The sequence below is a fragment of the Mobula birostris genome, chromosome 14 (assembly GCF_030028105.1).
Source record: "Mobula birostris isolate sMobBir1 chromosome 14, sMobBir1.hap1, whole genome shotgun sequence".
Taxonomy (NCBI): Eukaryota; Metazoa; Chordata; class Chondrichthyes; order Myliobatiformes; family Myliobatidae; genus Mobula; species Mobula birostris.
In genome coordinates this window covers 78,370,639-78,396,670 of record NC_092383.1, presented here as the reverse complement: position 1 = coordinate 78,396,670, position 26,032 = coordinate 78,370,639, and the positions used below count along the sequence as shown (strand labels likewise).

The 26,032-nt window shown below is 41.6% G+C and overlaps 1 protein-coding gene across 5 annotated transcripts in view; it reads right to left on the bottom strand.

Moving 5' to 3' along the window:
- Positions 1-26,032, bottom strand: part of LOC140210002 (suppressor of tumorigenicity 7 protein homolog) — a 146,914-nt gene that overhangs the window by 78,680 nt on the left and 42,202 nt on the right. For 4 of the 5 annotated variants that reach the window (XM_072278723.1, XM_072278722.1, XM_072278726.1 and 1 more), the window contains 2 exons: positions 17,376-17,458; positions 1,030-1,192 (listed from right to left, as the gene is read on the bottom strand). In XM_072278723.1, coding sequence (XP_072134824.1) covers positions 1,030-1,192; positions 17,376-17,458 — 246 coding nt within the window. Of the gene's footprint in view, positions 1-1,029; positions 1,193-17,375; positions 17,459-26,032 lie in introns of those variants that run through there. The other variant, XM_072278727.1, reaches the window with a different exon arrangement.

Here is a 26,032-nt window from a genome sequence, read left to right as displayed (position 1 = left end):
CTTTTGTTTCCTTTTTCATGCCATATAACTGAAAAGACAGTTAACAGTGAATCAGACTGGTGGGGCTAGAGACACACATTGCCAAACTTATCTATTTGCAATACTACACGAGCAGTGCTGTGATGCAATTCATCTTGCTCCACTCGTGCCTTTCCCACTGTATTTCCACACAGCAATGCACTCTTCCAATTGTTCCTTCTCACCTGCAAATGTGCTGCCATAGCTCTGGATTTCCAAGCATCTCCTCTTCCCAGCTATCCTAATATCCTACACCAAAGTGCTCTCCTGCAACAGCAGCATGTGAGATAATGATCCTATTAAATGAAGTGCTGGGGTTCAGCAGCTTCTCATAATATCCAACTCTTTTTATAGCATATAGAGAAGAGGGAATTACCTCATGTTCTATGTTAAAATTTACATGTATGGGTAAACGGACAAAATTGCAGTTGAAAAATGTGCTGTTCCGGGGTCCGTTAATTAACAGTCTCATGCAGCACATGGAACAAACCAATGTACAACAACCTTTTAGCATGCTTAAGAGACTCAAATTATATCCAGGACCAAAGCACTGGGGGCTATTTTATAATAAAAGACCTACTATAAACTACAAAATATTTTTTCTAAGGGCTCTTAATGCAGCAGATTATTATAGTGGGTCGAGAATCTGTACTCCATTTTCATTAAGGAGTCAGGAGAATGATCTTACCTAGATTTATTAATATAAACCTGTCAGAGGTTGTAACATATAGACAATTCTATGCTGGTACTCCCAACATTCAGGGATGATTTCATAATGAAATTCCCAATAAACAGGATGATTCTACAATAGCTTTCCCAACATATAGGAATGATACAAAAACAACATTCTTAGTAAAGTGATATAATTCCATTATGGCATTCCCAATGCAGGATTTTCCTTTTGAGATTCCAATAGAAGGTGATATTGTAAGGGTATTTCCTGTATCAAGCTCAGATTCTTTTCAATTTATAAAACTGTTCTTTGCTGCACAAAAATAATCAAGAATTTACCTGAAACATTTTGCCTATTCGACTCAGCTTCTCCATTGCTGGCAGTAAAATTGATCGTAGGCGTGTTATTATCCACTGCGCCAAGAAGTGGCCGCAAATGGCTCACAGAGACCTGCTCAATGAAGGACGTGCCGTATTTCCGAAAATACCACCATTCAAAAATCTGAAACAGTAAATCAGACATACAGAGGCAGAGAATTTATTAGACTGCTAATCCTCTTGCATATTTTTAGCCAAGTGACATTACTTGGTAAGTGCCTGGTGTCAGCTGTGACTCTGTCATTTTGGGGTTAAAAAATCATAAGTGCAAGTACACAATATTGGAGTACCCTCCAGTGTAATCTCAACAATTGCAGCATTGTTGCAGGTGCCATCTTTCAGCTGATAAGTTAAACCTATTTGTTCTCATAGGTGAGCACTGCAAAGACAAGCATGTGATTCTTCGCTGGTGCATTTACCTCCAAATCACTTGCCCCCTTTTATTGCATCTCCCTCCATTAGGACTGTGCAAGAAATAGAGAATGTTTGAAATTTTAGTCACAGTCCTGAAGTTGTAAAATATTCTATTTAATACAAGTGATTTGGGGGTATTTCTCTGTAAGTTCAGAAAATCAGATTTAATATCACCAGCATATGTCATGAAATTTGTTAACTTTACAGCAGCAGAACAATGAAATACATAATATAGAGAAAAACTGAATTACAGTATACAGTAATATTTATTAGGCAAGTTAATATAAGTAGTGCAAAAAAAGCAGAAATAAAAAAGGTAGTGAGGTAGTATTCATGGGTTCGATGTCCATTTAGAAATCGGATGGCAGAGGGGAAGAAGCTGTTCCTGAATCACTGAGTGTGTGCCTTCAGGCTTCTGTACCTCCTTCCTGATGGTAACAATGAGGAAGAGGGTATGTCCTGGGTGATGGGGGTCCTTAATAATGGAAATGTATTGGTTATATTAGTTTTTTTTTCCCCAGTCAGGAAAAGGAGTCTGATGGCATACATTTACTCATCTCTCAGCAATACCAGGCTTACTGTAACTAAAGAATGAGTCTTTCCAGTGAAATAGAATAAAAGGTGTAAGGGGTTTTCGACTTTTATGTTACTGCAGGGGGTAATTAAAATGGCATCTTTGTTATGTTAATCTGGGGAATGCGGCTTTGTTGTGTTAAACGCTGAGTAAGTTTGCGCTAACAGCTTGTTTTCATTTAGAGTGTGATAAGAAATACGTTATTAACCAATTGGGATAGTTGTTACGTTTTTGGTTTATTTGAAGATACTGTATGCACGGGGTTTTGGGGCAGAAGGAGGGAGAGCGAGACAGAGGATGGACGAGGTGCTGTGATGTCCGCTAATGGGGTCGGACCCCGAGGAGGGCTTTTGGCGAGGAGACTGAGACGGACTCCTGTGGAGCGTCTGGTCGACCACTGTTGGTGGTCCCAGGCGGCCGGTCGAGGTGGTCCGAGGGGTCGCAGGGTGAAGAAGAAGGTCCTTGAGCTCCAACTGTTTTGTGCACAAAGAGATTGAATTTTGATAAGTGTGGCGCCTTTTATTTTCCTTTTATATTTTATTCTCTATTAATTATATAGTTCCAGTAATATCTATAAACTGTAAATCATTTAATCGTATCTGGTGTATTGTCTGTTATTTGGGTGGGGTGGGGTACCTCACACAGCATCCACACAAACGAATTATCGAGTTTGGCAGGGCCGAGGCTGTTTCCCCAGACGATAGCAAGCCGAGCGACCCTGAGGGTGGCCGGGGGGAGCTACATTGTGGGGGCTCGTCCGGGATTGAGTCTGCTGGTATGCTGTGTGGGTGCCCTGTTTAAATCTGTAATGCGTCTCTCTGTGGGTTATTTGCTGGTGATTACTGTATGCGTGGTGGGTGAGGTCTTTGTTCAAGTTCAGACTAGCATTGACGAATTGGAGGTGACACTTGGGGCTGTCCATGCGGTTGGGAGAGAAAGGAAAGAGTGGTCTGATTTGGAGGTAGGGTCTGCGAATAAATGTTCTAGCTCTGGCAGGCTCCGCCTGGCACTTGGGATAGTGTCCACCTCAAGAGGGGCGGAGACGTGCGAGACGTGGGCGGAGCGGATCTCGCAGTTGTTAGATGAGTGGCAGTGCTCGGTTGAGGGAGAGCGACAGGGATTGGTTGAAAGTTTGAGTAGGCGGGCTGGTGACGGTGTTAGAGCTGTCAGGCTCACTTACACTGTAGAGACAGCTGTCAGTTATTTGAAAGAGGGGGGAAAGTTTTCAGTGTGTCTTCTCTGGCTAGGAGGGCGGCTAAACTGCTTGCAGTGCCGGGGGATCATTTCAGGGGATCAGTTGTTCAGCTGATCAGAGAGGTGTCGGGAAACTTAGTGGAGGCCCAGTGGGGGAACGGCTTGGGGTCTCTGGGGAAGCACGTTCCCAGCAATGTACCGATGAACTTCCAAAAGGAAAAGACCCTATTCCTGAAGGCTTAGAGGGGCCACGCCCCAGGGTGTCGCTATGGATAGAGGGAAGCAATGCTAAAGCTATCCTCGGCTCCGGGGCACAGATCAAGTTGTTGTACAGTTTGTTTTACAACCGGTGTCTGAAGCATTTACCCTTGACCGGAGACTTTGGGTACTAGTGGCAGTAGTTATCCAGAAGACGATGATTGGTTAATGACCCTGGAAGTCATGGAGGCATTTTCTGGGCACCCAGCGTGTCAAGTTGCTTCTGAGAGCGCGTGTAGCAGCCTTGAGCCAGTACCGAATTTAAACGAGACCCAGCGGTGGTACAGCTTGGGGAAAGTAGCTGAGGGTGAGACCCTCTTAGTAGATGCTCCGAACTACCACGAGGGAGGGGAGATGACCGCTGAAGACACCTCAGTGAGAGAGAGGTCGCGGCAACTGGACCCTAGCGACATGAAAGATGAAGGCAGCATGTGTGGGGATGATGCGATGTGGTTTAATGTGCTGCATCTGAGGGGTGGATGTTGCCAGATCCCGAGGAGTGCGGCTGTTAAGCCAAAGACGGCCATTACTAGTTCCCTAGGATTCTTCCGATCCGAAAAGATGCCCAAGGGCATATCCGGAGCCCCTGCATCCTTCCCGCGGGGCAAGAGAAAGACCATGGGGGAAGTGAAGGTGTGTGTGGAGTTTTGATGCATGTGGATGATCGCCTAGAGCTTGGATTCGCCTGGGGGGACTATGAGGCAAGGAGAGTGGCTGTAAACTGTAAATCATTTAATCGTATCTGGTGTATTGTCTGTTATTTGGGCGGGGTGGGGTACCTCACACAGCGTCCACACAAATGAATTATCCAGTTTGGCGGGGCCGAGGCTGTTTCCCTAGACGACAGCGAGCCGAGCGACCCTGAGGGTGGCCGGGGGGGCTACAAAGGTATTTTAATTCAGCTTGCAGCATCATACAACTGAGGAACACATACCAATCCTCAGAGGGATCAGAAGTGGAGAGGGTGAGCAGCTTCAAGTTCCTGTGTGTCAAGATCTCTGAGGATTTAACCTGGTCCCAACATATCAATGTAGTTATAAAGAAGGCAAGACCATCGCTATACTTCATTAGGAGTTTAAAGAGACTTCGCATGTCAACAAGTACACTCAAAAACTTCTATAGATGTACCGTGGAGAACATTCTGACAGGCTATCTGACTGCCTGGTATTCGGGTGGTGGGGGTGGTGGGGGGGGGGGCGGTGAAGGAAGCTACTACTACACAGGACTGGAAGAAGCTGCAGAGGGTTGTAAATCTAATCGGCCCATCTTGGGTACCAGTCTACAAAGTACCCAGAAAATCTTCAGGGAGTAGTGTCTCAGAAAGGCAGCATCCATTATTGACTGCCACTACCTAGGGCTTGCCTTTTCTCATTGTTACCATCAGGTAGGAGGTACAGAAGCCTGAAGGCGATTCAGGAACAGCTTCTTCCCCTCTGCCATCAAATTCCTAAATGGATACTGAACCCTTGGACACTATCTCACTTTTTAAAAAAATATATAGTATTTCCATTTTTTTAAACTTTTTTAATCTATTCAATATACGTGTACTATAATTGATTTACTTATTTATTATTATATTGATTTTTTTCTCTTCTATATTATGTCTGGCATTGAACTGTTGCCAAGTTAACAAATTTCACACCACATGCCAGTGATAATAAACCCGATTCTGAAACTGGAAGAATGAGCAAAAAAGTGGCACGTGGAATATAGTGTTGGCAAATATATGAGAATGCATTTTGGCAAAACGAATAATAGTGCAGACTATTATCTAAATGGGGAGAAGGTTCAAACATCAAAGGTGCAGAGGGACTTAGGAGTCCTCATGCAAGACTCCCAGAAAATTAACCAACAGGTTGAGTCTGAGGCCCAAAAGGCAAAAGCAGTGTTGGCATTCATTTCAAGGGGAATAGAATTCAAAAGCAAGGAAATAATGCTGAGGCTTTCTAGGACACTAGTCAGGCTGCACTTGGAGTATTGTCAACAGTTTTGGGCCACATATCTTAGAAAGGATATGTTGTCATTGGAAAAAGTTCAGAGGAGGTTCACGAGGATGATTCCTGGAAAGAAGGGGTTAATATACAAGGAGTGTTTGGCAGCTTTGGGCCTGTACTCACTGGAATTTAGAAGAATGCAGGGTGGGAGGAATCTCATTGAAACTTACCAAATGAAAGGACTAGATAAGGTGGATGTGGAGACGATGTGTCCTATGGTGGGAGTATCCAGAACTAGAGGGCACAGTCTCAAAATTGAGAGGCAACCTTTTAGAACAGAGGCAAGGAGGATTTTTTATTTAGCCAGAATCTGTGAAATGCTCTGCCACAGACTGCAGTGGAGGCCAAGTCAGTGGATATATTTCAAGTGTATCTGGTTGAGTGGAATCGGGGATCAGCCATGATGGAATGGCAAAGCACACTTGATGGGCTGAATGGCCTAATTCTGCTCTTAACTTTTATGGTCTTATCATCCTTTCACCAGCTCACAAACAGGGTAGGTTGAATTATAAGGAGCCATTGCAGAGGATGGACCATTGATAGCTCCCACTCCACAAAGTCTGATTCACCGGGAGCTCAATGTTGTCTCTGCTGATGAGTGGATGATGTTTTTTGTTCCATTCTGGTGTTAGGATATTTTGGAAATTGTATGTAAAACTCATGTCTTGTTACATGCTGTAACAATTCATGACTGTAACACGTAGGGATCCATATGGTGGATGTGCAGCTTCCACATGTGGTGTCCCTGAGTTGGTTCCAATATGCCCTGAAGAACCCAACATAAAAATTCCCAGTCAACAGCCGAGGCTTAGACCTCATCCTGAGGCTTCCCCCGTCAAATCATCTATCATCATGATTTAAGCAAGGTTTTTTTTTAAAATGTTGTCAAAAAGTATATTAGTTAAAAAGGTAATGTTTTCGTGCTAGGAGCAACGAGTCAATTTGTGCTTTGTGATGACTTTATGCACGATTTGAAAATGTGTTTGTAATAATTTGTAATGGAAGTGCACGGGCTGTAGCAAGCTGCTTTGTGGTGAAGTGTGCAGACCATGTAACAGAAGCCTTGTATTCTCTGCTTCACAACCCACAGGCAACAGGCGCCTCTCACTGGCTGACTTGATGTGTGCTCAAAAAAAAAGGGTCACTCTGAAGAAAATAAGAATCCCACTTAGAAACTTACCTGACACTGGGAATAAAAAGGAACCCAACTTTTTTAAAACCCAAATTGAAACAGATAACTGCTCACTTGCAAATCAGTCCTGACACAAATGGAGTCACATTGCTACAATACTCTTTAAAGCCATGTACAATTCAGAAGCAGTACAATCCAACAGTTCAGCAGATTTTCAATTCATCAGCTCAGTGTTGCCAACTAGAAACAATAATAGTGATCAATAAATAGAAGTTAACATTGTACAAACCTGTAAAAAGTATACAAAGACCATCAGAAAAGTACGGGAACTTGTTTCTGGGTAGCAACATTAACAGGGGAAAATACTTTAATAGGGAGCTGTAAATGCTCAGTCGTTGAACATATTCAATATAGTGCTGAACAGCTGGACACAAACAGAATGAAGGGATAGAGAGTGGAAAAATGAAAAATGATTTTAAAAAAAAACAAGAGACTCTGCTGATGTTGAAAGTCCAGAGCAACACACAACAAAAGCAAGAACTCAGCAGGTTAGGCAGCATCCATGGATTCGACATTTTGGGCCAAGACCCTTCATCACGATCCTTTTTATTAGTGAACTAGACTAAGGAGCAGTTATGATCTACTCTTGCTCCTAATTTGTGGGTTAGAATCAGTGAGACAAAATTGGGCACTGATCTACACAAACAGATATCAGTACCAGTAACCAACTTAGAAGAGTATTCTAGAACTTGGTTCCTTAAGGTTGTTATAGCCAAGGGTGGTAGTTCAGATAAAACCCCACTGCCTAATACATACGCCCAATGCATGCGTCTCAAATAGCCTCTGACAACTAAGTCCAGCTCATGGCCTTTACATGCAGCTTAGCTACTAAGCTTGTTGAGACCGTTTCTACCGACAGGAGAGGGGGCAAAGGTGGGTTACTGGTGCCTCAAAACCAGTAGCTTCAGGCAGATGGGGCTTGTCAGTCACATTTGACAGTTCATCTAGGAGAAAGAAATCTCCAATCTCAAATCTCTGCTGCCTTGCAGCTGTACTCACTCCTGGGCAAGGCTTCAGGAGTAACCCCCGTAAAACTTTGGAGCTGGAGTCCCGAAGGCAGTCCTACGCTGACAGGCAACTCCTGATGGTCTTATGGTCCTGCAACACTGCTGATGCCTAACTATATTGGGTCTCTGCTATTCTTTGGGTTCATCAGCTGCATGGAGAAGGGGAGCCTGCTACATGGGCAACAGCTTGCTCTCCTTACCGTGTTACTTTGGCTTGCATATCACAAGGACATCTGGGTTGCAACAGCCATGGTTAACCCTGACCAACGGAAGGCCCTAGAAAGTGGGGTCTAAGTTATGAAGGCACGTGAACTAAGGATACAGAGATAAAGACTGGGGACAACGAAGGACGAAATACTTAAGTTTGCAGAAATTTAAAGGTGAAAGAATAGGTGCAGTTTACAAAGATAGAGAAGGATGCAGCCAATGAGGGACAAGGATGAGAATATCAAGACCAAGGCACTGCCAGATTGGAAGCCACAGTAGGTCATCGCACACAGGATGAACAGAAATGGGTGCAAGTTGGGAAATAGACAGCGGGGCTTAAAGAATAACATTTTCAGCTGGAAAATTTGATAAGGCTACACCAAGGCTGAGTTAGGATGGATCCACAAATGGACGTTCTAATTCATGATCCATCAGTGGTTACATTATGATCTGAAAATGAAGTTAAACAAGGATGTTTGCACTTGCAAAAGGCACCAAACAGGTGGCCAAATTAAACAAAGAACTGCCAGAGCAAATGTATAAAATTAGGGGGTAAAACTTAGGAAACGGACTTCCGGGGTCGAGTATGGAGTGAGTTGGTGCGTGTGAGTGGGGCTCCTGATTTTTATTGAAAATCTACCTGTTTATCTTTGCCGTATGCTCGAGATAACTGGATATTTACCACTGTGAACAACGCGGGACATAGCTGGACATTGAAATGGCAAGTAGAATGTACCTTCGAAGTAAAACTGGGGAAAAAGATAGTGAAGCCTCGAGCAAGAAGGTGGATGTTACAGTAATGGCGCCGTTGCACGCTGCTGGAGCTGGACCCAGACCTGCGCTACCCGACGACTTGGAGAGGCTTCGTTTAGTACTTATTACTGACATGACGCAAGCAGTGCATTCTGTCCTAAAAAGAGAACTTGAAGATGCTTTATCACCAGTGACTACTACCATGGGACAAATTATGTCTGCTTACGAGACACACGACGAACGCATTCGTGGGGTTGAAGACGGCCTGAATGATTACAGTGACCGACTGGTGAGCGCCGAAGCCGCCGTTGCAGCGTTGCAGAGCGAAAACGCAGTTCTGAAGGGAAAGCTAGATGACCTCGAAAATCGGTCGCGGAGATCCAATTTGAGAGTGGTCGGCATTCCTGAAAATTTGGAAGGTTCGGACCCTGTTAAATTTATGACCGAGTTTTTTGACGAAATGCTGGGGACAGATTTTTTCCCCAAGTCCTCTCGTAGTTTCGCGTGCTCACCGAGTCGGACGTAAACCATCCAGTGTCTCTGGAGCCAAGCAAACGAGACCAAGAATGTTCCTGGTTTGCTGTCACTCCTTTCAAGATAAGCAACGCATCATCAACAGACGGAAGCAGGAGCTGTATTTCCGCGGACACCGCGTGTTTTTTTATGAAGATGTTAGTGCGGAGCTGGATAAAAAACGAGCAGCTTTCAAGGAGATGAAATCCCTGCTTTACGGGAAAGGGGTCAGGTTTGGCCTCTTGTATCCTGCCCAGCTCTGGGTCATGCATGAAGGTAAAAAACATTATTTCGATACACCAGAGGCGGCCAAAGAGTTTTACCATTCGCGCTGGGGAGAAGAAGAACAAGAAGAGCAATGACTTTTTTTTTAAGGTTATTCATGCAGCATGGAAGGGGTCTCATGCCGAAGCAAACTGTTAATTTTCACAATCCACTTCTTTGTTCATTTTTTCCAGTTTAATTTGTGGAACGCGATCGGGTCGAACTGCTATGCTGCCGAAACTGATTAACAAAAACTTTCAACCAGCAAAATGTAAATATTTGGGATTTATATCTCGGGCGTTTAAGTTGCCCAGTGTGTTTTTTTTTGTTTTTAATGCTTAGCTTGACCTGTGTCACCTTTAGCCTATATGTTATATTAAAGGTAGTATAAGTGATAGGATAAATTTTAAGAAGGGGAGCCGCCCTAGATTAGATTGAAAGTTGGGTTGTATGGGGAACACCTTGGAAGTTTTTTGTTGGGTACTGCCTGCGATCATCCTCAATTGGGGAGGTAGATCTAGGTTTCGGGGGTTAATTGGTTTTTTTTTGTTTGTGTAAAGGGGTGGGGGGAGTGTTTTGGGGGATTACCATGGCAATTTATTCTTTTGTGTGTTACGGATTGATCAGACTTTCTTTTCATTGTGTGTTATTGTGTGCAACTTATACCCTTGCACTGTTTTGGATTGTAGGCCCTGTGTGCCTTTTGATATGGTTAACGTGAGTGCTGCTGATGGAAGCCACCCTGTGAGGTTTATTTCTTGGAATGTAAAGGGGCTCAATGGTCCAGTTAAAAGAGCTAAAGTTTTCTCTCATCTGAAACAATTAAAAGCAGATATACTATTTCTACAAGAGACACATTTAAGAGTGGAGGACCATAATAGACTTCGTAAAGCATGGATTAGTCAGGTTTTTCATTCCAGATTTAATAGTAGGTCCAAGGGGGTGGCAATATTAATCACCAAAAGAATGCAGTTCACACCACCTGATGTAATCAGTGACCCTAATGGTCGCTTTATTATAGTCTCTGGCTCTCTCTTTCAGATACCTGTCATTTTGGTAAATGTTTATGCTCCTAATTGGGACGATGTAAAATTTGAAAATAAGGTTTTGTCATTAATACCTAACCTGAATACACATAAGCTAATCTTTTCCAGAGATTTGAACTGTGCTATTGACCCACTGCTTGACAGGTCTTGCCCTAGGGGAACATTTTCTGGTAATGGCAAAGGCCTTCTCGATGTTTATGCAACAAAATGGTTATATGGATCCTTGGAGATTTTTGAATCCATCAGTTAGGCAATTCTCTTTCTTCTCTCATGTTCACCACTCCTATTCCAGGCTAGACTATTTCTTTATAGATAATTCCTTGATACCTATGATTAGACAAATTGAATACACTGCTATAGTTATATCTGATCACTCGCCTGTGAAACTGGACCTATGTTTTCCTTTAAATGTTAGAGAACGGCCTCTGTGGAGACTTAACCCCCTTTTGCTTTCTAATGAGAAATTTTGTAGTTATATATCGGCTAACATTGACATATTCTTCGAGACTAACAAAACTGAGTCGGTATCGTACTCTTTACTTTAGGAAACTTTAAAAGCTTACTTGAGGGGTCAAATAATATCTTATACTTCACATGCCAATAAAGAGCGTAGGACGGAAATGCAAGTGTTATTGAAATCTATTTGGGACCTGGATAGAAAATACTCTGAGGCACCCACTGCGGAATTATATAAAAGCCGGGTTGATTTGCAAGCGAAGTTTAATCTTCTATCTACAAACCTATCAGAACAATTAATTCTTAAGACACGTGGCCTCTATTATGAATATGGTGACAAGGCGAGCCGGCTTATGGCTCATCAGTTGAAATGTCAAGCTGCATCACGACTTATTCCCCAGGTAAGAGACATGCACCAGAACTTGACAAGCAATCCAAAAGAGATTAATAACATCTTTGCAACCTTTTATTCCTCTCTGTATGCCTCAGAGTTCCCCTCAGATAAAACAAATATGGAACCTTTTTTAGATAATTTGGAAATACCAACTCTTGAACCAGAGGAAGTGGAGAACCTAGATCGGGCTCTTGGGCAGGAAGAGATTAATAATGCCATTATGGCTATGCAGAATGGTAAGTCCCCAGGTCCTGATGGTTATCCAATAGAATTTTATAAGAAATTTAAGGATAAGCTCACACCAGTCCTTCTAGAAGTGTTTCAGGAATCTTTGGAGAATGGCTCCTTACCCCCTTCTCTTTCACAGGCATTTATTTCACTACTTCTTAAAAAGGACAAGGACCCGACTCAATGTGGATCATATCGCCCCATCTCACTTTTGAATGTAGATGTGAAAATTTTGGCTAAAGTGCTTGCATGTTGTTTAGAACGTCCCCTTCCCAAGATCATTTCAGATGATCAAACAGGTTTTATTAAAAATCGCTATTCTTTTTTTAATATCCGTCGACTGACTGATGTGGTTTATTCACCGAGTGATTCTCCAAGTCCAGAGGTTGTTATCGCCTTGGACGCGGAGGAGGCATTTGATAGAGTGGAATGGGTATACTTATTTAGTGTTTTGGAGAAATTTGGATTTGGCAGAATATTTATAGCTTGGGTTAAGCTATTATACCACTCGCCTTTAGCGTGTATACAGACAAATTATTTTCGATCTATTTCCCATTAACAGGTGGCACTCGCCAAGGCTGCCCACTGTCCCCTCTTCTTTTTGCAATTGCAATTGAGCCTCTTTCTATTGCAATTAAGTCAACTACATTATTTCAAGGTGTTAGAAGAGGGGACATGGAACACCGTGTTTCCCTATATGCTGATGACCTCTTACTTTATGTTAGCGACCCTGTAGGTAGTAGTCCTGCTATTGTGTCATTATTAGGTCAATTTGCAGCCTTCTCTGGCTATAAACTGAACTTTCAAAAAAGCAAATGCTTTCCCATTAATAACTTGGCCCTACAGATCCAACAGGAATCCTTGCCCTTTCCTTTATCTCAAGATGGTTTTGTATACCTAGGAATACATATTACTCGCTCTTTTACATCTCTGTTTGAAGCTAACTACAGGCTTCAGGTTAGCCAAATGAAGGCTGATTTCAAGAGATGGCGCAGTTTACCCCCTACTATAGCTGGGAGAATTCAGTCAGTGAAAATGACTATACTTCCTAGATTTCTCTATTTGTTTCAGTGCTTGCCAGTTTTCTTATCTAAGTTATTTTTTAAATCAGTTGATCAAGCTATAACCTCCTTTATTTGGGAAAATAAGGTCCCAAGGGTTAATAAGCGCATTCTTCAAAGAGGTCGTGACGTAGGTGGAATGGATCTTCCCAGCTTTATTCATTATTACTGGGCATTGAACATTCAAAAAGTATTATTTTGGCTTCACCGGCCAGATATAATCTGGTGCCTGCTTGAGTCACGGTCTTGCCACTCCTCGTCTCTCCCAGCTTTGGTGTATTCTTCCTTACCATTGAAATCCTCTCAATTCACATCTAACCCGGTCGTGCTCTCCACCCTCAAAATTTTTAATCAATTTCGCTGCCACTATAAGTTCATATCAGCTTCAGTTTTGGGCCCCATTCATAAAAACCATTTATTTCCTCCCTCGACATTCGATTCAGCTTTTAGACAATGGGGTTTGAACGGTCTTATGTGCATTAAGGATTTGTATACTGATAACATATTTGATAGTTTTGATAACCTGCGCAGTAAGTATGGCCTTCCGCATAATCATTTTTTTAAATACCTGCAGATTCGCCACTTTGTCAAGAAAAAATTTCCCTCTTTTCCTGTTCTACCACCTGCTATGTTATGGGAAAAATTCACTCTTAGCTTTAACAATAAGGGGCTGATTTCTGAACTATACTCTCAGCTGATGTCTTTGGGAGTTCAAGATCTAAACAAAACTAAGAGTAGGTGGGAGGACGACCTCGGTATGGACCTTGCGGAAGAATATTGGGCAAAAGTATTGAATAGGGTTCATTTCTCATCATCATGTGCTAGACTGGGGCTCATACAATTCAAAGTTTTACACAGGGTACATTTAAGTAAAGCCAGACTGGCAGACATATACCCTGGGACAGACGCTGACAGTGACAGGTGTTCCTTCTCTCCAGCTGGTTTAATACATGCATTTTGGTCATGCCCTCGGCTTGATGACTATTGGGCACTGGTTTTTAAAATTATCAGTGAGGTTTTGGGAGTGACACTGAGACCTTGCCCGCTTATAGCTGTATTTGGTGTGGCAGATGATGATTTGGGTTTAAATGCAAGCCAGTCGGATATCATTGCATTTACATCACTATTGGCCCATAGGAGAATTTTGCTGGTTTGGAAATCTGCCACTCCCCCAACTGCTGCTGCTTGGTTAGAAGATGTAATGTTTTTTCTGAAATTAGAAAAGATTAAATTCACTTTGAGGGTATCTGTGAAAAAGTTCTATTCGAAATGGGGACCTTTCTTATCATATTTTGGGAGTCTTAAGGAATTACCTACTAGTTGAGGGCATTTGATTGTACTTAGGAAGTTGCCTCCCATTTAACACACTTATAATTTACCTCACAGGGTGGTTGATGAATTGTAAATATGAGTGTATTTTGGATCATCTGACATGTTGCAGATGTGTATGAGCTGTCGTATTGAAGTAGTGTGGGGGTACGGTTGTGAAATGTCCGTACTTGTATTTGTGATTTGTTGTGTTGTAGATATATTAGCTGCCATGATATGTTGGGGGAGGGCGGGTGGGGGAGGTTTGTTTTGGGGGTACGATACTAAAGCAAAATGGAGGGAAATGTAATCCATTATATATTCTGTATTGTGTCATTCCTTCAATAAAAATAAAAATTAGAAAAAAAAACTTAGGAAACTGAGCTGATGAGCAGCTGGGAAACTAGCAGAGGCTTCATAAAAGGCTTCTAGTAGAGGAAATATGCTTGTGAAACCAAAAATCAAAGGATCTTCTGCTAAATTTACAAAACAGCATTTTCTGGTGTTCTTAAATAATGGCCTACTGCCTTATGATTACACAAAGTTGCAATATAAATTTCTGTGCGAACATTCAGATAAAAAAAGGCCATGCAAATCAACAATGTTATCAGTAATTGGACTCCAAAAGCAATTGAACTCCACAGTCTCCACCAATATAACAAATGAGCCCTTCTAATGACATTAGCATCAGCCTTCCTCTATGAAATGCACTGGTCACATAAACTACTTAATTCCATGTTATGCATTCTTAGCCAGCTTAGCTGTGGCAAGGAATATCTAGCATTTATACCAGTTTCTATTCAGCTCCAAGAAAAACATCCTGACTCAAGATTATGAATGGAAAATTGAACAAAAGCAGAAGCAAGCTGTTTCTCCACACACTTCATCCATACAGGTGTTTACACGTACCTCTAGGTTCACATATTTAGAAAGACTGCATGGGTAACATAGTAAAAAAAAAATCCAGATCTTCATTTTTAAGTTAATTAATGAGATCATGGTTATTACTGTCAAGAATGGAATTTAACGCCCTTTTCTCAAGATACCATCAAGATGCGAGGGCCTTCTTACACCCTGTGTGATAATACATGGGACTGCACAATGTTGTCAGGTAATTAGATCCATTAAGTGAACAAAGGATGATAAAGGAACAGCCATGTATTGCCACACTGGGACTGTATGAGACTTTATGGAACAGAATTGATTAGTTATTTTCTCTGTGTATATCCTGACTTTGCAAAGGTTGTGCAGAGGATAGTAGAGGAAAGTTCTGATGAATATATCTTGGCAAGTCGCTGCAAAACATCCAGTTGGCAGGTAATACTGCCGTAGGGAAGAAACAAGTAAACAAAATCTTGATCAAATAGTAAATTTTAATGAGCACCTTAAAAGGGGAGAAGGAAGCAGAATTTCAGAGCCTTGGGCTGTAGCAGTTAACAACTCAGCTAACGTTAATTGCATTTACCCTATTTATGTAAGTGGCTGTCCAGGAGTAGCCTGCAAGAATAAAGGAGGAGCAAAGGACATTTACAGTTCCAGTCACTCTTGTAAAATTATTACTGCTTACAGTAGGAACAAGGTTTACAGATGAACGTGCGGCAGTATGCACATCAATGTATTTGCAGAGTTAAAACAGAGCAACCTACACAAGGTCAGGCATCCCTGCTACTGTTCACCTGCAGAATATGCTCATGTTGCTTTTTCTGGAAAGACCACCACAGAAAACTTCACTGATCAGACTCAGAAACTCGTCCATAATCCGTAAGACAAGCAACATTCCAGTTCCTCAACTAATGTTTTCAACGCTATTAGTTTCATTAATACCAATTGCAGCAAGCATTTTCAGAGTTGGGGATGAGGAATGAATACCACAGGGTAAAGATTGAGTGCATGCTATTTGGAAGAGAATGGAACAAGCTTTGTAATGTAGAGAGTGTGACGATAGCTGATGTAGACATTAACTTTAGATTGTTTAAGTAAGAAAAAAGGAAAGTGGTGATTTTGAAAGGACAGGATGGATTAACTTGATTAGAACTTTGTCTAAGCAAAGAGTAAATGTTAACAAAGATTACTTGGTTATGGAGCTAGTGTTTCCCAATTGCAAATACACTGGATCTCTGAATAACACACAGAATTGAAACAAGGCACAGAATAAGCCATCGTCCTTGTTCTGTTGCTTACTTTCACACCCCTTTATTTCCAACTTTTTATCAGATGCCTCTGTTGATTTTTACATAAATATATAAACAGTTTACATCTGTATAAAAGCTCTCCTCCACTTATCCCTGCCATGGGCCTAAATGCTACACTGCCCATACACCTCCTCCCTCACCTCCATTCACGGCCCCAAACAGTCCTTCCAGGGGAGGTAACACTTCACCTGCAAATCTGCTGAGGTCATCTATTGTGTCCAGTGCTCCCTATGCAGCATCCTCTACATTGGAGAGACCCGTTGAAAATTGGGGGAATTGCTTCATCGAGCACCTCCGCAACATCTGCCACAAGCCGGGACTTCCTATTAGCCAAATATTTTAATTCTGTTTCCCATTCTGGTGTGTCAATCCATGGCCTCCTCTTGTGCCAAGATGAGGCCACCCTCAGGCTGGAGGAGCAACACCTTATATTCCGTCTGGGTAGCCTCCAACCTGATGACATGAATCTCAATTTCTCCTTCCAGTGAACAAACTTCTTTCTCTCACTCCCTTCCTCACTCTGACCCTTCACTTCCTCTCATATGCCTATTATATCCCACTGGGTACCTTCCTCCTTCTCTTTCTCCTATTGTTCACTCTTCTGTCCTATCAGATTCTTTCTTCTCCAGCCCTTTATCTTTCCCACCCACCTGGCTTCACCCATCACCTTCTAGCTAACCTCTTACCTTTTTATTCTGGCATTCTCCCCCTTCCTTCTCAGTTCTGAAGAAGGGTCTCAGCTTGAAACTCTTTTCCATAGATGCTGCCCAACCTGCAGAGTTCCTCCAGCATTGTCTATGTGTATTGCTTTGGATTTCCAGCATCTGCAGCCTTTCTAGTGCTTGTGATTTAAAACTCCATCAGCATCCAATGTCATTTGGAGGAAAATGTTACCAACGGCAACACTTCTTTCATATGAAAAAAGACCATTTTGTTTTCACGCACAGATTCATTTTAACCTTTCTTCACTGAGTTTTTCTGTGAATGCTGAATATTTTAAGGTTTTAATCAATTCATACAGGTAAAGGCAATGCCTTAAATGTTGTCGTAAACACAAGATAATCTATAAACTGTCAACTACTTTGAAAATGGAAAAGACATTCATTAAAGGAAACCAAGATATTTTACTTGAACCTTCTAATAGAGATTTTCCTCCCTGGGAATCTCAGTGGGTGCACAGCAATCTGGTGCAGAATTACAGTACGATGGGAGGAAAGAGATTTTGCTTTTAAATAATGGATTTAATACTTACTAATATGAGTCCTGATATGAGAGAGGATGTCCCTGTTAATGCCACATAGAACTTCGGAGTCAATGTGTTGAGAAATGCAGTTACTGAAACGAACAAAAATAATTTATAGGTAAACAAATTCCAAAAACAATGCAAGCGCAAGAAAATATTGCAAATCATTTCTTCAGTCTAGCAGGCGGACAAAGGGAAAAATCAACCTGCTGGATAAACTCAGTGGATCAGGCAGTATCTGTGAAAGGAAATGGAAAGTCAACATTTCACTCATCTGGACTTAAAAGATAGTGGGGGGGGGGGTAATAGCTGGTACTTACTATCTATTTAGTATCACTTTCTTATTCATTCTGTCCAGTTGTACTTAACTTCATAAATAAGATTGAGAATAATTATCCTTGTCAGCCATGGTTTAATAAGCAGTATTTTTGTCAGAAGATACATTCACATTCCCACTTGACACAAAACATAGGAACAGAATTAGGCCATTTGGCCCAACAAGTATGACCATTATGGCTGACTTACCATCCCTCTCAACCCCATTTTCCTGTCTTCTCCCTGTAACCTTTGACACCCTTACTGATCCTATTAACCTCCACTTTATATACACACTATGACACGGCCTCCACACCACATACTTGAGCACATAGTCCAAGCCAATTCTTTCAGTACCAGTACCACAAGAGTGAAACACTTTCCAAACTATTTCCACTCAGGTGAAATATTAAACCATGCATATATTTATCTGTTCACAGAAATTCCAAGATGCCCACTGGCTCTACTCTAAGATCACTAGTGGAATTCTAGTATCCTGGCCTATCTTCACCCCTCAAACTTTGCTGTAAACAGAAAAACAAAAAGATTCAAAATATTCAAATTTATTTATCAGACGCATGTTCAACCATACAGTGAAACGCGTTGTTTGCTTAACAACCAGCACAACCCAAGGCTGTGCTGGGGGCAGCCCATGATTATCACTGCACATTCTGGCGCCAACATAGCACACCCACCATGTCCAGCAGAACCACAGCAACAAAAGAAAAAAAAAAGTCAGGCAGCATCTACAGAGAGAAACACAGAATCTGCATGCCCAATTGTTGATCTTTCAAGTGTTCTGATCAAAACTCACTGACCTAAAGTATGAAATCTGCTCCCCTCTCCTGTCGCTGTCTAACCTGCTAATTCAAGTAATTTTCTGGCTTTCCATCGATTTACAGTAACAATACTTCTTTGTTTTTCCCTTGCTGTGGCATTTTCAATATTACAAGTGGTTAAACTTCAAATCTAATACATTGATTGTGAAGCACTGAAGCATTTTGCATTATAAAAGCTGCAATGGTAAAAGAAATGTCATAGCAAGACTCAATGGCAGTAGATTGCCATAAGGTGGCACCAGAGGGCCTTCTTAAACTTCCATTGGCAAACTATAAAAGGTACACACTCACACACTCCAGTGAATTTTTAAACATTTTTTGGAACAAATTAAGTGACCCTTAGTGACAAGCCGCTGTACCAGCAGTTTGGAGGTCTCATATTGGGTTGGATTTGCCAGCTGAGCAGGAATCTTCTGCCAAAAGGGAACAGGGGATTGCCACGTTCATAAACTACTGTTCCTCCAGCAGATTGTTTCTTGCTCCAGATCACAGCATCTACAGTCTTTCGGTGCAGGCCAGGCAGCATCTCTAGGAAGAGGTACAGTCAACGTTTCGGGCCGAGACCCCTCGTCAGGACTAACGTCGACTGCACCTCTTCCGAGAGATGCTGCCTGGCCTGCTGCGTTCACCAGCAACTTTTATGTGTGTTGCCTGAAATTCCAGCCTCTGCAGATTTCCTCATATCTACAGTCTTTCATGTCTCCTTGAAGTACCTTAAAGCCAAGTTAGCATTTTTGAAGTGCTGTCACTCATTTGATGGTGGAGCAACACTACAATAACAGTAACACTGGAAGTAGGAAAGCAACTAACAATTTTAGCAAGCTTTTACAAATAAGCAATCAAATAATGGGCATTTTGTTTTTAGTGAAACTGCAAGACAAATATTAGCCAGGATAATGGGGAAATTCTCCAGCTCTCCTGTAAATTGCAACAAAGGTAGCTGTATCTCATACAGCAGATAAGAGTCTGATTAGAGGTGGTATCCAAAAGATGCATAAACTCTTCTCAGGGTTCCAGCCGGGTACAGGTGTTGATTTTAATCAACATCTCAATGACAAACTCCACCACCTTCATCAGAGATGCCTAGGCACGTCTAGTCTGAAGGTATATATACCCTCGTCATCTGTCCCTCCTAACTGGTTAGCCTTCAACCAATCAGGTTTCTGCTGTCCCATTTTATTTACAATGATATTCCAGTTCTTACTTAAAGCAAGACCTTTGACTTTGTTAAGATTCTTATTCTCTAGTCTTATTTCAATGACTTCTTCACCAGGCAGTCCCAAAAGCCATTGGCACTGCAGTAGTTTTGTGGCAAAGTCAATCCTGTGGCCATTGCATATGCAACATTCTGTTACCACCGATTTCTCCGGGTAACCCAAACTGATACACCTCCTATGCTCTTTGATGTGGGTTTCCTCCGTGTACCCCGTCTGGCCGATATACGCCTTTGCACATTCACAGGGAATCCTATAAACGCCAGCCGTCCTGAGTCCTAGGCCACCTTTGACCCACTTAAGCTGGGATTTGAGCTTCCTTACCAGGTTTCTGGATGGTATTAATCTGGCATACCTTCAGGACCATGGCAATCCTTCCAGAACCTGTGGAAATATAGGGAAGACAGGCAGTAGCAACTGGTTCCTCCTCATTGTTAGGTTTCTACCACCGGATACCGTGGAGGAGGCAAGGATACAGGCCTGCATGGCCTCAAAAAGGGCCTTTAAGCCAAACATTACAAAATGAGAGCAACTGGCCCTCCAGACATAATGGCAAAACCCAGCCATCATGATTTTACCAGCAGACAAAGAAAATCCAATGGTCCTGATGTCCTCAGAGGAATACGACAGAAAAGTTCAACAGATTCTGGATGATCCCACTTAGAGTTGTACAACGAGATCCCACAGATTTGATTGCGAGGAAGACCTTCACTTTACTGAAAAAAATCCAGACTGCCAACAGTCATATGCAAGCCACCCCTACCTCCGGCGTCAGTACCACCAAGGCTTTACAGACTCCCTAAAGGTATACAAGCAGGGTTCCCCCTATCATCAGTGCAATAGATTCTCGGACTTACTACCTTGCTAAGGATTTAACAACCATGCTGTCTCCCTCTGTTGGGGGCTCTGAGCATCACATCACAAATTCGACTGACTTCGTAAAAACAATAATCAACATTCAGCTGACACCAGCGGACATAATGGTCAGTTTCGACATGGTATCCTGGTTCACGAGAGTTCCCATCAAGGACACCTCGGTCCTCCTGTGGTCAAGGTTTAATATGGGTACCACTGACCTTTCTGAACACACCTTTACTTCAACATACTTCCTCTAAAGGGGAACTACTATGAACAAACGGACGGAGTGGCCATGGGTTGCCCTTGTTGCCGGCTATTGCTAATTTCTACATGGAGGAATTTGAGGGGAGAATGCTGAGCTCATCACCCTTATGCCGCAAATGCTTCTTCGGATACATCAATGACACCTTCATAGTGTAGCCACATGGACTCCAGGCATTCCCAACAGTTCCATGACCATCTGAATAACTATACACCCAAACATCCAACTTAGGATAGAGATGGAGGAGAATGGTTGCCTCCCATTCCTATACATTCTAATACGTCGTAAACTGGACGCCAGCCTCGGACATGGTGTCTATCAGAAGTCCACTAACATGGACTTCTACATCAACAATAACTGTCACCACCATGTCTCACAACGTGGAGCAGTTCTTTCTACTTTGATTAACCGTGCAAAAACCATTTCGGACCTGGGGAGTCTCCACAAGGAAATAAGATGATTACACTCGACTTGGCTAAGAGGCAGAGGGAATCAATCGGCCCTTAAAAGGGTTGACAGAAAAAAAAACTAGAAAACCCAACAACGAGGAAGGACTGATCGCTACTGTCTGTCTTCCGTTATTTCCACGGTTTCTGGAAGGATCCCCAGGATCCTGAAGAAATACCACATTAATACCATATACAAGCCCACAAGGTAGCTCAAATCCCAGCTTGTGTGGGTCAGATTACCTGGGACTCAGGATGACTGGCGTTTACAGGATTCTCTGTGAATGTGGAGCAGCGACTATGGCCAGCTGGGGTGCACAGTGGAAACCCGCAACAAGGAGCACAGGAGGTGTATCAATTTGGGTTACCTGGAGAAATTGGCGGTAGCAGAACACTGCATACACAATGAGTTTTGGATTGATTTCGATAGCACAAAACTATTGTGCCACACCAATGGCTTTGGAACTGCCTGGTGAAGAAGCCATTGAAATGTATACCACTGGACTAGATGTGCCTAGGCATCATCCCTGATGAAGATGGCGGAGTTTGTCATCGAAGCATCAGTTAAAAATCGACACCTATACCCGGCTGGAAGCCCAAGAAGTGCATCATATATACATGTTTCCCCCGCTATCCGAAGGTAGAGCGTTCCTATGAAACTGTTTGTAAGCCGAAATGTCGTAAAGCGAAGAAGTAATTACCATTAATTTATATGGGAAATATTTTTGAGCGTTCCCAGACTCAAAAAATAACCTACCAAATCATAACAGATAACACATAAAACCTAAAATAACATGAACATATAGTAAAAGCAAGAATGATATGATAAATACACAGGCTATCTATAGTAGAAGTAATGTATGTACGGTGTAGTTTCACTTATCAAAATCGGGAAGACAGTGAGCCAAAATTGATTTGGAGAGAGAAAAAAATAATTGGCACGTACATGCATGCGCACACAACTGAATGCACAAGGCTTCACGGTCATGGTAGTCTTTCCCAGGGTAAACATACGTATAAAGCGGGCGTCTTTTTTTCATAAAAATGGAATTCCTCTTTGGTTAGTGAAAACAGGTACTAATGCAGGTCTTTCGTAACAGCGAGCTGTCATAAAGTGAACGTTCGAAAAACGGGGGCCACCGGTACCAGGAAAGCACTATCTTTTTCAATCCAAAAGGTGACAACTACAACAACATAGTGCTCCTATTGGCCCGCCACAGAAATGTATTTCATGCTCTTCTGCTTCAGTCCTTGCAGTGGACCACAGATCTATGTCTTTCCTACTCTGAGGTAAGAACAGAATCAAAAGAATCACTGGCAGCTGGCCAGATCTTAGTTTATATTTATAGGCTTTCATGAGAAAACTGCCAATGGCATTAACGACCTAGTAGGGTCAGACAGCAATCCATGAGACAAAATGCCATGAGAACCACATCAGACAGAGTGCTCTGATTTTTCTCATTCTTTGGCTTCTGGGATTTGAGATAGTTTGTTTGCCTGCATATTTAGCTATATGTCTATTTCATGATTTGTTTTTAAATATTCAAACAGTCCAATGTAAATTAATCATTTAAAATTAACATACATCGATGAAGGTTTTTAGAACCAAAGTTTTTATTCCTCAAAATCATTATCTGAGTTTAACATGTATTAAGAATCACACTTTGATGCAATGCGAGTTTAATTTGTTATCTCAGATTATGCACATCATACTACTTCCAGTAACAAAACAAATTTGTGCCAAATAGTACCATAACCCACTGAGACATGACACCTCTGGAAAGCATCTATCAAAAACTTTATCACGTGACAAAGCAGCTCCTACCCAATGAGATATTGTTAGCCATTTTGTGCACAGCAAGCAGTTAACATTATGCTGATTGCGTGATAGCTATTAACCACGGAGAATTTCTCTATGTTTTGATAAATAATGCCAACGCATCGGCTATAACCATCTGAGAAAACAACTGTAAACATGGCTATTACTAACTCCAACAGTTCTCAGTTTAATGATGTAGGTTAGCTGCTTGAGCCCAGTAGTGCATTCAATAAACCATGGATACAATACCATACTGCAAGAGTATAAAATAGTAAAATTCCTACAAGTTACAAAAGGAATATTTCACCTTAATGGACTTCTTGTCAAACTATTTTACTTATAAATACAAGGTATGCTGCAGGTGCTGGAAATCTTGAACAACGCACAAAATGCTAGAAGAAATCAGCAAGTCAAGCAGCAGCCTTGGAGGGGAATACACAGTTGATGTTTCAGGCTAAATCCCTTCATTTGAGTCTCGGCCTGAAATGTCAACTGTTTATTCCGTCCATACATGCTACCTGACCTGCTGAGTTCCTCCAACATTGTGTACGCTACTCTTGTACTGGCAACTCATGTTCTCAGCATTACTAATTTTTTTATGTGAACTTTTTGTCTTCCTTTGCACACTGGTTGCTTGTTGGTCATTGTCAATGTAAAGTTTTTCGTAAAATTCCATTACATTTTTTCCCCTGCAATTGCCTGCAAGAATATTAATTCCAAAAAAGTAGTATATGATAACATTTACATAATTTGATCATTAATTTACTTTGAAATTAAAATGGGGAATTTTAGTATGTGAATTAATTACTGCCCAAATAGATCTTCAGACATTGATGAACTGTTCTCTGCATCCACCACCTCTTCAAACTAATCTCCAGGGAAACTCCAATACACCAAATATATTTGGTTACTGCTTCTGGATCTTGCAACTTAACTACTGTATAAAATCAAACAGCATATGAGGATGGGGTATAGGGTATTAAAACAACTATAGATATTCTGACAAGTAATATTATTTTTCACAGCTTCACTTGAGAATTACACTTGGTCTAGACTTCACATGAGCAGTCCCATAGAAAATAAATCACTTAGAGAAAGTTTTAAGAATGACAGGGAAAATTCAAATACTGAATTGATAATGGATCTCTGATGTACATACATCTAGATGTCTATAACAAAAGTTATGAATGTAAATGTCTGATTTTCTCCAATTTCTAACAACCCTCTATCAATTCACCAATCACTCCCTTCTGGTCAGTAGCTAGTGGTCAGACTCTGGAGTAATTCTAGCAAGTTTACATTTTATTAAAGCAAGCTAATCTACTCCTTTGAGAGACCGTTTATCATGTTAAGGTTTATGAGACCAGGGCAAATTATCTACTTAATTATATACACACACTCAGTGGTCACTTTATTACATTCACCTGTACACCTGCTCATTAATGTAAATATCTTAATCAGCCAATCATGTGGCAGCAACTCAGTGTTAGAAAGCATGCCTACATGATCAAGAGGTTCATTTGCTGTTCAGACCAAACTTCAAAATGGGGAAGAAATGTGATCCAAGTGAGTTTGATTGTGGAATGATTACTGGTGGCAGATGGGGTGGTTTGAGTATCACAGTAACTGCTGATCTCCTGAGATTTTCATGCGCAACAATCTCTAGAGCTTACAGAAAATGATGCCGAAAACAAAAAAACATACAGTGAATGGCATTTTAGTGAGCAAAAACATCTTGTTAATGTGTTAATGAGAGAGGTCAAAGAAGAATAGCCAAACTAGTTCAAGCTGACAGGAAGGTGACAGTAACTCAAATAAACACACATTACATCAGTGGTGTACAGAAGGGCATCTCTGAACAGACAATACATCGAACTCCGAAGTGAACTGACGACAGCAACAGAAAACCACACTGGGTTCCATTCATATACCCAACAAAGTGGCCACTGAGTGTATAAAAACCATAAGGCAGTAGATCAAGGGTTTCCATCCTGGGGCCCACAGACCCCCTTGGTTAATGGTAGAGGTCCATGGCATAAAAGAGGATGGGAACCCTACAATAGATAGACTAGTTGACATCTTTGAAGATTTCAAAGATTCTAAACCAGCTCACAGACTTGAAAGAGGCAAACATAATCCCCCAAATACTTAAACAAAAAGACAAAATACCAGTTAGCCAGACATTAGAGGGGAAATTAACCAATTTGCTATATACTCAAATTTGGAAGAATGAACGGTGAACTTACTGAGGATGGTGGGTAGTTCAAGGTGCTTCTAGCTGCAGTGTCTAGAACTGGGATTCAGAGACGCAAAATAAGGAGTCCACAATTTAAACCAAGATAACAAGACATTTCTCCATCCCAGAGTTGTGAATCTTTGCAATTCTCCACCCAAGAGGAGAGTGATAGCTGAGTCACTCAGCATAGTCAAAAGAGGGATTGAAAGAGTTTTATACATTAAAGGGACATGAATGAGGCACTTGGATAAAAAGATCGGCCATAATCTTACCAAACGACAGAACAGAGATAAAGGACCAACTTGCTTACTCCTGCAGCTATTTCTCAAGTTCTTCCACTGTTCTTTTTCTGCCAAATAAGAAAAAGATGGAAGCAAAAAAAGTGGCAAAGAAAATGGAGAGTAAAAGGATCACACACAGAAGAGGAACTCAACAGGCCAGGCAGCATCAATGGAAAAGAATACAGTTGACGTTTCAGGTCAAGACCCTTCAGCAGGACTAGGAGTGTCTTTAGTAACATACTAAGTCTAATCAAACTCCTAAAACAATACACCTCCTGATCACCAAATGAAATTCTGCCAACTGTTGTGTCATCAGCAAATTTATAGATGGTATTTCAGCTGTGCCTAGCCATACAGTCATGCGTGTAGAGAGAGTAGGAGCCAGTGTTGATTGTC